General features: G+C 41.2%; 1 protein-coding gene across 1 annotated transcript in view; it reads left to right on the top strand.

The window, feature by feature from the left end:
- Positions 1-307: 307 nt before the first annotated feature.
- Positions 308-19,372, top strand: part of lpgat1 (lysophosphatidylglycerol acyltransferase 1) — a 45,155-nt gene continuing 26,090 nt past the window's right edge. Inside the window, exons 1-4 of the mRNA XM_041958562.1 lie at positions 308-849; positions 1,539-1,791; positions 15,543-15,661; positions 17,320-17,415. Coding sequence (XP_041814496.1) covers positions 1,554-1,791; positions 15,543-15,661; positions 17,320-17,415 — 453 coding nt within the window. The 5' untranslated portion in view covers positions 308-849; positions 1,539-1,553. The remainder of the gene's footprint in view (positions 850-1,538; positions 1,792-15,542; positions 15,662-17,319; positions 17,416-19,372) is intronic.

Genomic DNA, 19,372 nt, shown 5'->3' with positions numbered 1-19,372 from the left:
AACCAATATATCGTTAGAACAATAACAAGCAAACTATGTAAAATGAAATCAAGAACAAAATATATGTCAGTGATAGCAAATGAATATTTTGTTATTATGCTTTATTTGCTAGGTATTAAAGTAAACAATATACATACAATACAATGGGGGTAGTTTAGATTAGAAATATCTCGCGATCGTGCGTGGAAACGTTCTTTCCTACGACTCAAACTTTTATTATGAAGGTAAAGAGGAGTCACTTCCGTTCGCACTCTTTAAATGTTTTGTGTGACTTAGCGCTACGTGAATCTGGGTCTGAGAAAGATAACGGGTCCTGCCAGCCCAGAAACGAAAAATCGCCGTTCTTCGTATTTGATGTTCATATGTGGTTTTCGGTTTGTGCACCGTTTGTCTAGCGGCGTTGATGCCAGACCCGGCCGGAACTGCCTCTCGTCTGTATTCGCTAATGGGAGTTCAGTAGCTAGCTAACTTGACGGTGATGATGATGATGATGATGCATCAGTGGAATTATCCCGGTGTCTCTGACTGAGATGGAGCCAGCGACGCTCAAGTGGAGTCGCCTGCTAGCTAGCTAGCGAGCTAACGGTGCCCACGGGGATTTACCGTGCCCGAGCAGCACTGGATAACGTTAGCTAAATGGGTGCAACTGCAGTTTTATCGCGCGGGGTTTGTTGTAACGTTATCAGACGTTTCCACCACTGTCCCCAGATTTGAGAGAGACTGGCCATGCCAACTAGCAAAAAATGCTAACTTAACCGTTTAGGTTAGCTCCACTTGACACAATTGATTTCGCTCCAACATTTAGCTACATCTCTGGCCGTCCTTGGATGCTTCAGCGACATTAATTGGGTAAGTAACACGAGCTGCTAGACTTTTAGCAAAAACAGGGTCGGACTATATTCGGGATGAGGCACACGGATATTGCGCTTTGCACCAGCCTCCAGACATCCAGCGTTCGAGTCAACGTTTGGTCTAGTCTCATAAAATACTGGACTACTTATTAGCCACCCTGTTGTCTGTGCCAGTGGGTTTTTCTCAATAACTATCCAGCCCACGGGTTGTCACACCCGACACATTTCCGAACGACTGCTCCCGTTGTGCTAACTCAGCCTGCTGCTAGCTAGCATGTCTTGAAGTGGTCGACCACGTCCCGTGCGACTGGTCCTTATATGGTCCTGTCTTTGCGTGTATTAGTGTTAAGGCTAGGGAGCTAGCTTGCAGGATGTCACGAGTAACAAATTACCACAGGTCGGGATAAATGCTCATGTATAATAACCAGGAGATAGCGTCCACTACGCGCGTATTACATTTAAATTCAATGAAACAGCCTCACCCTCAACCGGTTAGCGGCAGACTCACCCCTCGGTGTTTCCGGAGTGCATGGTGTAACGTTGGGTTTTTGGGGGATTTGTGTCCACCTCAGAGCACACCCGTTTGTTTACAGTAAGGATTATGTGTGCACACATGGCTCGTCTTGTCTTTTGTCAAGCAATCCAGTCCGAGCCGAGATGCTAACTGCTGCTGTGTCTCTGTTACAGACGGTGTGTATCAGGATGGCACAGCTCTTGGACGGGGCCGGCAAACTGGGCTGGGTTCTGCTCAAGGCTGTGCTCCGTTTTGTGTTCATGTTCCTCAACAACTGTGTAGCCATCCCATCCTACTGCTTATACCTGCTGCTTCTGCAGCCGCTGAGAATATGGGACAGCTCCACGTTCTGGCACATTGAAGGAGTCATGTTCAAATGGTTGCTGGCCATGGTGTCTTCGTGGGGCTGGATCACAGGTTACACAGGTGAGAGAGCTCATGATTTCATACACATTGCCATTGTTCTGTGTGCTGCCTTGCATGCAGAGATACATTTGCATGCTTGACTCAGTGGTCACAGCTCACTGCTGGGTAAGCATGCACATAATTGCTATGAAATTTGCTAGCCATAAACTTCATGTATTTACTTTGAGTCACGGAGATAAACCTGTGTTTCACTGAAAAACACATCCGTCGATATTTGGTGAGCTCAGACGGTTGTTTAATAACGCCCAACCTTTGTTATAAAGATAACCATCTGGATTTATAAATAATCTGTTTACTGCCCAACTCTGTTTCCTAAACCAAACAAAGATGGTAAAATGACAGATGGCTTAATTTAAACAATGTGAATCAAAATGCAAACTTTATAAGATTGGTTATATTTGAAATATAGATTTTGCTTCATATTTTCCTAAAAAAATCACACATGAATATGAAAAAATATATTTTTTTCATCTATATTTTTGAAAGAGTCTCTGAGGACTAAATATATCTACAAGCAGTCTAGGTAGCAGTAAGTTTGTTGAACAACCTTCTATGCTCGTGGATATATATATTTCAGAAAAACTAGAAGACTCTGATGAGTACTGACCAGTGTGTGAACACAGACACCAATGTGTAGTCGTTATCCCACTGCCCTCTATCACTAGGTGTTTTCTCCTGAATTGGAAGTAAGTCAGTAACAGGTGATTGTGCTTGGATATGTCACCTTGGCCTCTCAAATTGTGAATGGCATATTTCACATTTCATAGACTAATTGAAAAAAATTGCCCGCATATTAGCTCATAATGAAAATAATTGTTGGTTGTGGCCCTATTTACTTGATTTTCTAAGTCGGGTCAAAGCAGAGAAATTATTTTGGTAATAATTGTACAGACAACAAGCATACCTTACGGTAGAGGAACAGCAGCGTATAATAAGTGTTTGTTGGTTCTGCTCAACTGGCTGGTTGAGTATCTTGAAGTGATTCAGGCAGTCAGTGGTGTTTGGTTGCACAGAGCTGCGAGCAAAATGCTTACAAACTGCTAAGTGGTGTACATGGGGAGCAACACAGCGTGCTGATAAATAATGCACAGCTTTCAGCCTATAGAACACCTGGTCTTGAGTTGAGCAATATGTGTTACACACCTTGATTGACGGACTTTACATACAGCCGTGTCATGAGAATGGTGACTAAAGTCTAAATCAGATATAGTTTACTCTGTAATTTACAGTCTGGTCCTTCTTATATTTATTTTATACACTTGTGCATTTACCTTTTTTTAGGCTACATTCAAACAGCATGTAAAATGGCCCATATCATGTTTTTTCTCTCTCTGCATGTGTGACACTGATGTGTTTTTATTACAAATTTAACAGAAAAACCTGACATTTTTGATGCTAATTTTGATCTATTCCATATGTGCTGCAAGCCAGATTTGAGCTAATGTCACCTTCATCTCAACAATCATAAGAACAATTATGGATTTTTGCATCTACAGTTGTTAAGAAACAGTGAGGTGTCAGGAAGAGCTGAGCAATTTGTCAAACTATTCTCTAAATTGTAATATGGCCAAGTGCAATATCCAATAAATCCATCGCAGGTGCTGCACTGTTTTCATATCCTGTATCATTCAGCTCTAGTATCAGGCCACATGCACATTTCTCTTTGGAGATGAATAAAGTATCTATCTATCTATCTATCTATCTATCTATCTATCTATCTATCTATCTATCTATCTACATAAATTCTACTCATTTTAAACGTCACTTCATCTCAGCAGAGCTTGTGACGTATATAAAAACAAAGATGGCTGAATGGGGCCACAGGATGACGTGAGTGCAAAAGTTAAGAGCCTCAGAGTGATCTTTAAGGAAGCCACAGACTAATAATTGAAGCGACAGTTGGCATTGTGTCGTTTTACTGCGAGTTACACTGTTTTGTGTTTGAGAATCCCAGCTATGACTCTGTGCAGCAGCTTGATGACAGGCCGTGAAGAGTCATTTAAATGAAAATACCGTCCAGTTTATTTGTATACTCTGCATAACCGTGCCAAGTGTTAAATCTTTGGTATTTTTGTTTGGCACATGTGGGTCAGCTCGGGAGGATGACTTGTGTAGACTGCTGTAATACACTGGGCACATTACAAAACAAACTGAACAGCATGACAACACATGATATCTGAGCAGTAGAACAGTATGGAACAATAAACACTGGCGATGTAAACACAGCGTTAGATCAACTAGTGGGGGGGTCAGCAGTCCTGGAGCATGTGTGAGCATCAGCGTTGTGACCCACACTCAAGGACATTTTGACAAGGATGGGTCAATCAACCCTGTTACCTTTCCCTCACAGGGCAGTCCTGTGCAACCACCAGCCACCTGCGCTGTGAGAATGACCTTTGAATCTGGACAAAACAAACAATTTAGATGCTCCAGGTTTTCTTCAAGGTCACAGCTTCACTGTAACACTTGCAGTACATTTTCCCCCCCTATTCTTTAGAAGAAACAGCTGCTAATGATCTGTGTGTAGGTATCTGTTCCAGAGGCTTGAAATGCAGACAATCTGACATGATAGAGCTGACCACAGACCGGTGTAGGTGTCCCATTCAATGTAATGTGTTTTCAGACAGACTCTACTTTGAAGTCCCATGTGTAATAACAGCAAAGGTAAATGTTTGCGGAGTGTCCAAGTTTGCTAAAATTCCTGGTCCACAATTTATCATGACAAGCTTAAAGACAAATATTTAATTTTGGTTGCATTGTTCCCTATGAAGTACATACAGTAAATTCCATATAGCTCGTTTGTTCAGCCTGCTCTTGCACTGAAGAAATGCTTGATGTGTGTCAGGGAAATGTCAAGGTATGCAGCTTGACACACTGCAGCCTGGAAGCTGAGCTTTGGTAAACTATCAAAGATGAAGGATGTTGCATCACCTCCACTGGAGAAGCAGAACAATGGCACTTTGTAGATAATTTACAACCATGCTTTCAGTCCCACCCACATATTCTTTCTCACTGGGGTAATTTGGACAGAACGACACATAATGAAATGCAGGAAAACTTTTTGGACTGACCACCCCTGTGTTAGAGATCAGGGCTCAAGCTTCTCATGGAGGTGGGGTTTGATCATTTAGTGAAAGGTGCTAGTTGGAGTGTCTATGGTATGGTATGGTATGGTAAATGTTTCTTGAACTCTTAACTGAAACTCCAAATGCAAGAAGCGTTTTCACTTTGTGCCTCAGAGACAAGCTCAGACTCTAGTACTCCAGACGTTGACTTTCCTGGTTTGATATCAAAAGCCGGGCTGCAATGTTCAGTCAGAGGAAAGATGTTTCAGACAGTATTAGAGGTACAGTTGCAACTAACAGCTATTTTGATAAGGGATTAATCTAGTGATTATTACTTCAGTTACTTGATTATTAATTGGATGAAAATAAAAGAGCAAATTTTATTATTTCCAGCCTTTTGTTTAAAAAAAAAAAACTAAACGTACTCCCCGTCTTCTTGTACATTGCTTTTTCAGACAACTCAGCAAGGCAGGCACAGCCAAGGCCACTGCAATAAAAAGATGAAAATAAATAGAACATCGGACATCGAAGTATTCCAAAAACTCCATAACATTACGTTTATACCACAGTGTCTCTCCCACCTAATTTCACCTAATTACTGTTAACTAAATTAAAAGATTTTTGAACATTTTGATTGACAAATGTACAAATACAGATTCATGTAATGGGTCAAGATATACCAGGTGCATTAACTTAAAAGTAGCTTTATCAGGGCCCCAGCTATGTTGATCCATCACAAAACAGAGAGAAAACAGACGGCCGGTATTTCTCTCCGTTACGATTGGTTTTAAATTAGAATCTGTAATCGTGCCTTTTTCCGCTATATCGTTAATCTCTGCCTCCACTATTTTTCAAATACTTACTGCTGAGACAAAGCAGACGCTGTCGTTTCCTGTAATTCATCTCATGAGCGACACATGGTGCTACATTGGCTGGCTTACTGCCCCCCCATAGGGGACATTGCTACAGCGCGTGCTGTGCATCATAACATTGACCCAACCCATTGATAATGAAATTCCTTGCCAGCTACTTTCATAATGATTTTAATCAATTAGTTGTTACAGTGAGAAGTTATTAAACATATTCACATAGCTTCAGGCAGAAGATCTGTGACTGCAACAAAAATGTTGGCCATAAGGTTTCAGGAAGTCTGTCAGTGCTCCACCCCGTTGTTCTTATAGAAATGTCATAATGACAACTGCTGGAGTTCAGCTCTCAGTCAGTGAGGTCCGAGCAGTACATGTGTATGCCGTCCAGCCATAACTAAAACAACTGAGCTCTAGAAAGACTCAAATTTTTATTAAAGGACAGGCTTACCCCAGCCAAACTAATATTGCTATCACTAGCTCGACTGCTTCACTCAGCAGTGCTTCACAAACCCCTTCCCAGTTTCTTTTTTTTTATTTTATAATACAAGCTATTGGCATTGGAAGATAAGATACTTGCATGAGATAATTGAGGTTACATTTCAAGAGCTGTCACATGCTGATGTAAGATCAAGACCGACAGACATGCTCCAAAAAAAGATCTTCACGATATTTAAATCAAGTTACTGTTTTGGTGTTCTGCTGATGCTCCTCCTTTCAGTTATCAGCACGTTTTGACTTTTGTGTGTATACATTTGCACGTCCGTTCAGTTTGTACACCACAGATGCACTGTCATTGGTGCAGCAAATTATGGTAATTACAAAATGTTAGCCCACTTTGCAGAATTAATCTTGATTGTTTGAAAAATGCATTTCTGAGAACTGTCGGCTTCATGCGTCAAGAATGATTCACCCTGAAATTGCCTGTTTTTAAAAATGTTGGATAGTTACACAAGTTCCCTCAGAAAGCTACTGACAGCGTGAACATTATGCAGGAAACAGTCTTGTAGCGTATTTAGTGGCATTACTGTTATGTGGTAACTTGTATTGTCATTTGACCTGACCCCCTTTCCCCTGTTGTTGACAAAGGCAGCACAAATGCATGAGCCCTGATCAGAGTGACACACACAACAGTGGACACAAACAGGTGCACTAAAGCCAGCGGGATTAACTTTTCATTGCATGTTCCATGAGTGAGTGGTCTGTTGGACATGTGAAGAGATCAAAGATTGCAGACATTGCACGCTTGTTTGCCAGTTTTGAGTTATGTTTCCAGGTCTTTGATCATACCTGATGTTTACATGAAACACAGAGTCACCCGGTTATTCATGTCCTTGCATACATGAATATTGCATTATCCAGACTTCTGATCTCTGTCTGCTGTCCGAAAGGGATAGGGTGATATAACCTAAAATTTATATCACAGTAGTCCTTGTTGTAGTGGTTTTGTTGTTATTATTATCACAGTATTACAAAAAATAAAAGTGGTACTCTTCCCGAACATGAGGGTGTTCTGTTAGCAATGTAAGGGAACATATCTAAAGTAATAAAAATATTTAAGTAATCAATTCTTTTTGACTCCAAATAGGAATGGAAATGAGGCATAGGCCCACATGTGTTTTGGAAAGAGTAACCTGCCCCATAATGTAGGTTAATTAGTGAATGTAATGTGATTCATTCTCAGAGTTAGACAAGGGATAGGATGAGGCATCTCAACAGCATTTATTTGGCAGAAAACCTAAAGTATATTATGTAAGTACAACAGTCGGTGTACCATGGGGCATGTCGATCAAGCACATTTACATTGCAGCAGCAACAGACACATAGACCGATGCGGCACACAGCACTGGGGGCTTTGCGGTACGAGGTGTGGAGACTTCACTTCAGGTCTGGCTATGTGAGACTACTCAAAAAGCAACATGAATAAACAGTTTCCCACATCCATGCTACTAAATTAGGCTTAATGTTCAGACTGTTTCTCTTCGCTGTCAATTAATATAAAGTACTGCAACATTGCTTCAACTTGTGGGTGTACAATACATGCTACTAGCCACATTAGCCGCAGAACACGCTGAAGCCAAATTCAACCGGCTAACCAGCAAAATCAACAGTAAAGCAAACATATAGCAAAACGTACAGGTTTTAAGTTTAGTATCGATCCATCCTTGAGCTGCAGTTTTGGATGTAACCAGTTCTGTGAGTATGTGCATAGAAGATTCACCTGCAACAATTCTGCTAACCGTTTCAGTAACTTTATGAAATCAAAAATGGCAAAAGTTCACTGGTTCTAGCTTCTCAAATGTGGATATTTGTGAAATCCCAAAGCCCAAGCGGACATGAAAATTACCTGTTTTGTGAATATTTGGAAAGTGCAAATGAAATATTTTTAGGTTTGTGACTGTTGGTCGGACAAAATGGGTAAATTGGATGTGTCAACTTCAGCTTTGGGAAGCTCTGATGGAAATTTTCCACACATTTTTTTAATTTCTTGCATTTTTTTAATAATATTTTATAGATCAAAACAATTAATGGATTAATGGAAAACAGCCAGACAAATTCATGAAGAAAATAAGCAACGATCATGTTCCAGACACCTGTTTAAGGTCTTCAGATGGTACAGTGTTGTTTTTTCTTTTAAAATAACTGCTAACAGTAATTATTTCCTCTTTGGTCTATAGAATAGAAGAAAGCAGTGAAAAGCCTGTCATTTATTTTCCGACTAATTGTTGCAGCTCTGACTGTAACAAACTAGCATCAGGCTCCTGGAGGAACCAGGAGAAAAGCTTGTCATATTTCTGTTTGTATGCATGCTTGGATTTCAGTGTTCCTGCAAATGTTTTGGTACAAGAATGGTCAGATTTCAGATGTGCTAAGCAGTAGGTTTGGCTGGAGTGAATTCAGTGTGGATCATTTCACTTTGAAGCTATAACGGAAACTGCTCTTGGTTTGTTAAAGCCTCTGTACAGCCATGGTGCACCCACACAAGTGTTATCAGTTACTTGGCTGATTAGACTTATTCTCCGGGCTGTGTGGGTGTGCACAGATCATCCTTGATTGACATATCCCTGACTGTCCCACATCGTCTTTGCTGCATCTGTTTGAATGAGACCGTTAAAAGCTTCATGATTCTCTTCAGCACGTCGACCTCAGCTGAGCTCTATCGTGCGTCAGATCTTCGTCAAGTTATGTCTGGTAGTCTCAGGTTTGACGTTAACATTTCAGGTTTTTTGAACAGTTTTCCTGTATGCTGGCCGGGGCTTTGATAGATGCAAGGACAGAAAGCCCAGAAGCAATGCCAGAAGAAGATCCAAACATGTATCTTGTGATAGAATCCACTGTGAAAAAGCAGCTCTAAAAGCATCAGCGCAGTGCAATTTTTAAAGCTTTTATTTCTGTCTTGCCAACAGACTTTCCTAAAAAATTCTGTGTATAGTACATGGAAACATACTGCAAGTCAAGATACACATGCAGTCATTCCTTGTAGCATGAGTGAAGGGGCAAACCAGCACGGAATAATGGCACTGCAGCTTGGGATCAGTTAGATAGCATGAATGGGGATTAGCATCACTTTTGTTCTGCAGCACAGAAACATGTTTGTATAAGTGGAGGATGATGTTTTATTCCCTGGAGTATTGATAAGGATGAACAACACTTAACGTGGGTAATCATATTTTAATGTTAATGTGTTGTGATGTAACTGATGCAGCTGCAAACTTCTAGAAGCAACGGATGGGGTCAAATTAGCGGATAGCTTTTAATGAGCATAAGAAATGAAAGACAATTCATGAGACCCATTTAGTCCATTGAACCAACACGGACACTACCGGCCTGGGCTTGATAGGTGAATTTAGCCTAGCAGCACACTCTTTATCATGTTAGGTCTTCACACACACTGATTGCATCCTGTTTCTATACTGTCAGATGTGATGCACTGGACAGCCCTGTGTGTACCGGTCACGGATCCCGAACAGTTTGGTTTTCTTTACAATGAAAGTTAAGTCTGGCTTCAGACTTAAGATATAAGTTAAAATAAATGTTGTTTTTTGAAACAACCCTGACTAAGATATGTACTGAGTGCAACATTTTACAGTTGGCTTTGAATACTATGTAGTTGTGACACTCTTTTTCTGTTTTACAGTTTCATGTTGTATATTGGCCAGCATATACACCAATAACAATATACCTGCAGTAAGCTAATACCAGCCCAGCTCTAATCATGACTACTGCTGACTGTGCCCTTGGCTACTCTTTTTAGAACCTTTGCTCCCTTGTAACTAAAGATCAGAGTTACTGTAAAAGCAGAAAGACTTCCACTTTACTATTATGTTGCTTCCATTAATTTATCACTGTGACTTGTCATTCTTCGTCAGTTGACCCAGTGTCCAGAAAGCTTTAACTCTCAATGGTTAGCCACATAGGTCTTATATTTTTTGGGACTTTGGAATTTCCTCTTTGGCCACACTTGGATGTGGACAGTTACATTTTTATGGAAGAGATGGTGTGATGCCTTGCCACATCTCACTCCTCCTCTAGAGAGGGAGAAAGAAGTGTGGATGGGCAGCAAGGTCAGCTGTGCACCGTTTAGCTGTCCACCGATAGCGGATTAGACAGTGTGCCTGCAGCATGGCTGTCATCCTGCTGTGCTAACTGTGTCATCTCTCAAAGACAATTTCCCTAATGTATTCTATCTGACAGATGACCCATCTCTGTGATATCATTTATGCTAGTCTCCCGCAACAATGAGGACTTCAGCGAGCATGAAGGCTTGCTCCTTATGAAATGACATTGCCTTCAGGGTACCTACACCCCACACAACCCTGTCAGGTGTCACAGATGTGTCATTTTTCTACAAGTGTGCTCTCGATTCCTGTGCTCATGGGGATTGATCTTATTCTCTGGAGGACAGGAGGTGAAACTAAGGACTAAATTGAACATGCCAAAAACTTGTTCCCCTCTATCCAATTTTTTTTAAAAATCACTTTCTTTAACCTCAAGATCTTCCTGTGAGGATGTGTGATGTTGGAACATTCATAAGCCGCTTGTGTTGCCAGGCTGCAGCTCACTTATAAAGTGCATTGACGCAGGTAGAATGAACAATAATTCAACATGTTGTCTCTTATATCCTAGAGTCTGTGCACGCACCAAACAACCATTAGTAAGCATGAATGCCTATTTAAGTGGCTTTCTTATTTGTGACTGTTCCATAAGATAGTAGACTAATAAACAGGAAGCTTCCGGCATTAAATATTCGCAATTATTGTTCATGCTTGCAACCATGGAGTGTGTTCTCCAGTATCTGCAAGTGAACTGCTGATTAAATAAGTTGTGCATTAGCATTACATGACAGTCTAATTTTGAACATGCTGAATAGCTAGCAGCAGGTACAGTGGGTTGAATTTCAAGGTAGAATGAGACCAGCTTGCAACCTTTGTCATTGAAAGCAGTCCTGTCAGGGAAATGCCTTGGCCTTTTACGGTGAGTCATTCAGAAATGGTTAATCTGACGGATTGCTTGAAATGCTTTCCTCCTGGGGTAATGACAGCAGATCTTACACCTCATTCAGTGGAGTGTTCGCTTTCAGATAATTGCAGAGTTTTGGCATAAAAGGCCTGTATTTGGATATCTGCCCACATGGTATATAACTGACACGATGAACAGATTTAATTTTTTTTTTTGACGTTTCATTTAAAGAAACCTCTTATTTGCTTGCATTAAAACAAATGGCTCAATCAATCTTCAAGAGGGAATGTGTGAGGAAAAACTTGCCACACATATATACTGGTATTGCAGAAATACCATGCAATAGTGCCGCCTCACCCGCAGCAAGGTCTTCACAATAACACTATGCAAGCATCCCAGTTGTGTGCTGCACTGTCAGATCCTTTGTCACCTTATTTTGTACCAGTACTGCGTCCATCCATTTTCTAGATCATGTTGAGCCTTGCTAACGTACCACATGGTACGTTGGACTACTACTCAACTTGACACTCGCTATCCTTTTCACTACTGATGCCAAATAGGCCAAGGCTGCTGCTCCTGAAGAAAAAAAAAACTGCTTTGATTTCCCACAGCTGTCTTAGTGTACTCTTAGTTTGTGTAGTGGTTTCCTTCACTTCCCAGAAAGTGTGCATGACCTTGGTACTTTTGTGCATTTGTGTACAAAGACAGAGCTGTAGCAAAAGCAAGAAAATTGGATTTTACAGTAAATTTCCCCTCTTACCCAAACTGAAACATTTGCCGCATTGCATTCTGGTCTTCTGAGGCTAAAATCAGTGGAGACAGTGTGATATCATCTTTTTTTTTCCTCTGTGACTGCTCTCTGTGTGACTTGCTCTTTCATTCCGACACCAAAGCCTGACATTTATCATCTTCAGTCGTAATGTTGTTGTGTACGTTGTGTGCAGCAGCAAAGTCATCCATTTAAATAAGAAAAACAGAACACCTAATGTAGTAATAATAATAATAATAGGCCCAGAAATGCCAGTTACACCCTCAAGAGTTTTTTTTAGATCTGTTTTAAGGTGTTTTTTTTTTCTTGAAATAATCTGTATGACTTGTCAAATTTGAGTGGTCCAATCTTGTCTTTGTCTGAGGTCCTTTTGCATTTTGTAATGCACCAGATATGTCAGTCCTTTATCTTGTAGCTGTCCTGTATTTTGTTGGTGTCATGTTCTCGCTTAATTAAATGTTAAGCATGGTGTATATAAACAGATCTGGTTAATCTGTATCTGCCAGCAATCCTAACGTTAACTCCCCCATACAGAGGAAGCGCTCACTCTCTCTGCACCCTGACTGATGCAACATTTACATTACACTGAACTGGAGCTGGTCAGATCCGCCCAGAACTGTGGGGATTCCCAGTAAATGACTGCAGCCCAGCCAAATCTTTTCACCTCCTCTTTACTCTGTTAATATGCAGAGCTGTCGAAGTGCGTTTAAATCTCAAAGGAAGCTCTTGTGTTCTCCAGGAGGGTTATTGTTGTCACCCCCTCATCTCACAGCCGTGTTTTCAGTTTTTTTGGTTGCAGCTGCCACATGTTTTCCGTCAACAATCAGATACAGGTGAATGGATAGTAAAGTAGGCTGTGTGCTCTGAGGCCTGACATGTAAATCAGAGAAAGGAGAGCAGGGGGCTCTTGGAGATCGAGTTTGATCGAGTCTGTTGGTGCTGAGACAGTGGTCATTGTCTGATTGAAAGCGTTTGTCTAGTAGAAGCACTGAATTAATAAAAATTATAAACACGAGCAAGTGCTCACTGATTTACCACAGACTCCTATTTAAGACCATGCTGTCATTATACATAAATGATGTATATCTCTCTCTTTCAAATGATTTGCTGTGTGCCCAGATAGATCATGCGGTACAAGAATGGTAGCGATTAATTTGATATGATACACTGCAATTAAAAACTCCTTTAATACAACTCAGCCATTGTTTCAATCCCAGAATTGGCTGACTGTAAAGTCACAAAAACAGGAAATGAGTCATTTCTCCACAACATTTTGCCGGATCATGATCAAAATTGTTCTTTGGGTAGATAAGACCTCATTGTACCTGTGTGCAGTGTACCCTGCTTGATGTGCCTGTACTTGGCCAAAAGAACTGCAGCTTGCAGCTATATTTTGCATTGTATTATTTTTATCACTTTGACAGCGAACAAAGCCCTGGTTCTGTTCTCAGCCGTACATGGAAGCCTTATGTGGTTTCATTGAAGAGGGAAGCATTATTTATGGATCGTAGACATGCAAATAAGCCGTATGTCCTGTTTTAGCAGGATGTAGGCCTAACCTGCTGTTTATCCAAATGAAAAATGTTATTTAAGGCTGGGAGATTCCATACCAACAAGTCTGCTGATGAGTATGTTTTTTAAACTGAATATTCAGACTGTAATCTTTGTCAAGTACCTGCTGTGTTCTTTTCTAAAAATAAATTAATGCTGCCTAAAAAAAGAAATAGGTGCACAAGTGCAACATCTGATACTAAGTAGAACTGATTGCGCTAACATTTTATATCCTTAAAGATAGTTCGAATTACTGTAACTTGCCAGAATGTTATAAAATGCCACTAAATAAGTTATTTATAATATTTATAATATATTTGTGATTCTTGTCAAGCGATTACTGTGTTTCAATTTTTAAACACTGGTGTAGAAATGCTAATATTGACATACTTCATAAACATAACACTTTGAAATGCTGATTTTGCCACCAAGTAGGTTATGGTTTCAATATGTTTGTTACTTGTTTGCTTGTTGGAACGGAGTAGAAAAAAGGTATGCAGGTGTGCAAAAGCTCTATGCTGGTTTATTTGGAACCAGGCGGAGCCAAGCTAGCTGTAGCAACGGTCTGTCTGTCATCATCTAAAATGGGGGAAATTAGACAACATTTGTACAGCATTTCATTTAGGCTTTCTTAGTCAAAGAAAAAAATTGCTAATCCTGCCTGCATGGCGCTAATGTCATTATAACACAGGATATTTACTGTCTGTAATGGGTGTGCTGCTCAGCTGGGAAGCAGTGATGCTCGTGCTACATAGAATATATCAGCATATTGCTTGTGTTTCCCCCCTCACTTGAAGACATTACAACTCACACTGTTCTCCATGAAATGAAGCCACACATTGGACTATTTCTTCCTCCCTGCCATGACGCCTTCTTGTTGCATGTCTCCAACAGCGTGGCTGCACGAGTTTGACGTCATTGTTTTGCACGATTGTCAGAAACACATGCCGGCATCGTTGATAAGCTTGGAGGCGTGCGATTCTCAACTGGAACTGGTTCTCAGCTTCCATCCATAGTGGATACATGAATCGGTTTGAATTTAAAGTATGTTACAATTCGTACATCTCGTGGTTCTACCAGAAACCACAGATGACAGTTCAGACAATCAGACAAGGCTTTGAAAGTCTGGCACTATGTAATGAAATTACAGACCATCCCCTTTTTTTCCTGGACTGTTTCCTCTGCCCTGCTCGGAGTGGTCAATAATGAAAGTGATTTCCTGAAACTCACTTCTCCCTTTTCAACTCAAACCACAGAGCCAACATTTTGTCATTCCCTTTCAATATCGATTAATACACATGACTACTGTAAAACAGTAAAAAGGCAAATGCAATGTAAAAAAAAATCTAGTTTTAAATGTGCCCTTTACAAGGTGTAGTCCTCTAAATGAAGAGCTGTCAGTCACTTTTGAATGATTCAGCACTCACTTGTAATACAGACAAAATGGATTTTAACGTGTATATCAGAGATGGCTTAACTCTCCATTTTAGTTGTGTTCACACAATGAACCACACAATCTCACAGTCCATGGTGTTTAAAGCACACTTGTTGCCATCACTAACTAGCTTGTTTTAAGTCCCACTACAAAGTCTTGTCAGCAGTTTTCAATGAACTTGTGGAAAGAGGTTTTAGATTGTCTCTCATTAACTGTTGCACTTGAATGAAGAACAGATGTATGTGGTGATGGCCTGTCTGTGTGCATTTTAAAGCTGATCTCCATCTACATGCACATTAAAACATTTTTAATATTTACATTTCAAAAATGAGAGGAGAGTGCATTTTTGCCAAAGGTAGGCACTCCTTAGTAGGCAGTGAAGAAGCCAGCAAGCAAACATGGATGTAAACAAGGCATGATCGAAGATATGTTAAAGAAGAAAATGCATTCAACATGTTTGTTAGATCTCAAACATACACACAGTGAGTTTTAGAGACAAACACACAATGTAACCAAAAGCTTTGTTCACAAGAATCTTCCACAGGGCACAAGATATTATGGGCACAGCCTGTTAAACTATGATGTGTGTTTATTTTGTCTTGCAGTAACGGAGTGGGGCGACGACGTGCGGCCCATCTCTGAAGAGGAAGCCATGGTCATCGTCAACCACCAATCCACAGGAGATGTGTGCACCCTCATGATGTGCCTGCAAGACAAGGGCACGGTAAGAAGAGAGAGAATGGTTACCTCACTGTATCCCTTTTAGGAAATCCAACAATATAACAAAGACTGACCAGGGTCACATCACTGTAAATAAAAGACATGCACTAGTTTGAGCCTGCGGGGCACTTGGCACTGTCTGTGTTTTTGCAGAACAGGATGCTGTCTGAGCACGTTTGTATGTGTTTGTCACTGCTAATGAGTTCCTGTAGAACTGCACACGTTGCACAAAAAAGCCTCAGTTAAGTTTATTATTACAGTTTGTTTAGCCAAATGATTGTTGCAGAGGGTGTTTGTGAGGACGAGGTTTAGTTATTATGTAATGAAATGTTATTTACGATTACTTTTTTTTGTACTGGTCTCTTCCATTTTACATGTGGTCTTTTTGAGAGTATGGCAAGAGGAAGTTGTTTTTGTAGAACAGGAGAGTCATCATGATAGGGCATTACATTTTTCAAGTCAAAACAGTCGACACAGTAGAGACAGGCGCCGGCACAACGCTGTGGTTTGCTGCATTCAAATTACAAAATGCACGTCTCGAACCATCAGCAGAGTTTCTCAGGCAGCAGATGTGCAAAGATTCAGCAGCGGCTGCTGCTTTACATTCTTTTACACTGATCATTTTCAACAGGCAAGGGAGGAAGACGGTTCAAACGTCAGTGAACACACCCATTCCTCTGTTTACAACAAATTTCCACACAAAACAATATGTTGTATACACCAAAAAGGCCATATAGTAGATAAACATACAGATTGTGTCTGTACTGGATAGTTGGATATATTGACACATGAAATTGGCTTTTATAGAGAGAATTGGAGATGTGAAAGCTGAGCAGCATTTTGAAAGTTTTCAGGCAGGATAGAAGGACATTAGAAAGGCCCAAAATTCCAGCAGAGCACCTTCGTCCTCAGGCACAAATGCCAGCACACTACAAAGTGTACAACACCAGCCTGTAGTGTCAGTCACTTTGTTGCTGTGTCGACTGATCAATCTGTTTTTTTCCTCTGTGTCAATCTGACGTTGTTAGGGGCTCAGCAGCTTGTTTAATTGCCAAGGTTGACATGTGTCTTCTGCGTTTTGTTATTAACTAGATGTACCTGAATCACATACAGAAATAACTTCTATTACCTGGAAAATAGCAGCAGCGGCAGAAGTGAGTTTGAAAATAGAACATGAGGAGATAAAAATGACATTATCTGTCAAGCCTGAAAGTCAAGGCTGTCACTTTTCGCTCCAAAGAATCAACTATTTGACAAGGTGTAGCTCGCTATCCTGCCACCCCGAACAAATCATTCTCGATTGGCTGTGAATTTCTGGGCTGGCGGGGGCAGCTGTGTTGTTGTTGTGTTTGTTTGGTTTTTTTTTTGTTTTTTGGCTGAGGCTGGCAAGGCACCGGAGCTGCCGAGCTGCGCGGCGCAAACATGATGACATGATCCGCCTCAACAACTGCATCCCTGGCCCAGTTTATCCTCTTAGCACTGAAAGGACAGAAAGCCAAAGCGGTGCAGGTCATAAGGGTGGAAGTGCTCTGAGGGGCTGTATAAGTTTGGGGCTCTGGCACCGAAACCAAAATTGTGCGCTTCTGCTTGCAAGCAAATGTGGGATTGAGCAAGATCATGCTGGGTTTTGCTCCAGATTTTCATTGTATTTCACTTTTTCAGGTGGTACGAAAAATGATGTGGTTGATGGACCATGTGTTCAAATACACCAACTTTGGCCTAGTGTCCCTGATCCATGGGGACTTCTTCATCAGACAGGTAAGAGCTGGCACCAACCGTCTTAGTAGGTTTATTTTTTTTAAATTGTGTTAAATGTTTCATGTTTAATTTGTTTGCTTTTATTGTCACGCCTGTTCTTCAGCCTGAACATTAACATGCTCTGCTGCACATTGTTAACACTACATATTTACATCCAGCAAGCTGCCCAGCAGGTTTTTTTTTTTTTTGTAGTTGGTAAGTTGGCCTCGAGGCTACACCAACAGTTCTTGCTAGGTGCATGACTATTTTCCCTCATGTGAACACCTCGTTTTTCCCTAAAGATGTCAGGATTAAAACATAGACCTTTAGGCCATAACCCAACTCTTTCAACCTCCCGGCTACTGCTGACTTGTTTTTCTGTGCTCTGCAAAAGCGGAGTCAGTACCCATCTGCTTGTCCCAGCTGGGCAGCAGATATGTTAGTGGGTTTCCTACGGCCATGGCGTCCTCTGAGAAGGATAACGGCAGTGGACAGTAATGTGGGAGGGCTGCTCAGCCCCGCTGGGTCAGACTGACCCTTTTGTTGTGGGGGCAGCTGGAACAGAGCAGCCTGCTCTGCCAGGCCTACACATTGAGCCTACAGGGCTCCTGTTGGTCAGGGAATTCCTGGAATATCAGTTTGAGTCAAGTTTGAGAGGTTAATTCCAGGCAGGGAACAATGATTCGGGTGGATTTGGGTGGATCCACTCAGAAGAAACTCAAAAGAGAGCTGATTTGCATCGACTGCCCCAAAAAGGTTTTTCCTGGAACACTGTAACATATCATTTTGTAGAACTTACCTCAGTCAACACTGCAAGGCTGTCATTGTTATGCAAATTAAAAAGAATACCATTCAGCCATGGACTGTCATCTGCGCCTGCAGTTTGTGCTTCTTGACATCAGACTGATATCTGCGGACAGCTGGCTAGCTAGCATTAGCTACCCAGCAGGTAGAGACAGACTGAACAAAGTTCAATGTGCATTAACTCTCATCAGAAATAATCGCATCAGCAAACACAAACTGAGAGCACAGATCAGTTTTCAGATTCTTTTGTCAGTCTTTCCCTCAATGTTTGATGCAACAGTGAAATTCACTGTGAGGGGACACCTCGTTTGTGCAAATAGTATAACTATCCACTTCACAGTATATGGGACTGTTGTAACACAAAGCAGCTAATGTAGCCAGCTATGGTAGTTTTTGACTGGGAAAAAAAACTTTGCATGTTTGAATAAAGTGTCACAATGTAGGCAAATAATGCAAAAATGAAAATTTGAATTAATCAAGTAAATTTGATTGATCTTCCAGCCGTACTACTGCATGTCAGAATACATATTTTCCCCCATGTATATTCTCTGTGGGACTAAACAGGGCTTGCTGGCACCAGCTCCAATAGTAATGATATTTAAATATATCATTACTTAATGATAGTGTCAGCACTGCTGATAGATCGTCTCTGTTGATTTGTTTTGTCGGGAGAATTAACGAAAAGCCCATACATCTCTCGCTCTCATTTTTTTGTAGCTGCAGAAACACCACAGTCACAGCAAGAGGGAATTAAAATTTTTAGGTCATGGAAATGCTTTGCCATGGAATTTCACATGGGGCACTGTGCCGAGGGTGAAGCACCCTGAGCCTGCTCGCAGCCAGGCGAGCTGTAGCGGAAGGCCCGAGCAGGCCTCTCTCCGTGATCCCCTCTGGCGTTCCTGTGTGTGCATTCTTGACATCCATCCCTAGAATACTTCACACATCCACACAGCGCAGCAAGCATCTGCCCCAGCCTCCCAAGCATCTGCTGTCCACTCAGGCTGGCAGACATGTCTCCAGCATCATTATGCACAGCACAACACAGCAGGCTTTGATGGCAGTAACACAGTTATTTGTGGTGCAAGGCTGTACTTGAACTTTTTGCCTTGGTGGTGTTGGTATTCTCAAACTTGGGAGACCCTTCAAATTAAAGGGATATCTAAAAAAAATCCTG

Source organism: Chelmon rostratus, chromosome 18, assembly GCF_017976325.1.
Source record: "Chelmon rostratus isolate fCheRos1 chromosome 18, fCheRos1.pri, whole genome shotgun sequence".
Classification (NCBI taxonomy): Eukaryota; Metazoa; Chordata; class Actinopteri; order Chaetodontiformes; family Chaetodontidae; genus Chelmon; species Chelmon rostratus.
Note: the sequence above shows the minus strand (reverse complement) of the source record. Positions and strands in the feature narration are given on the sequence as shown.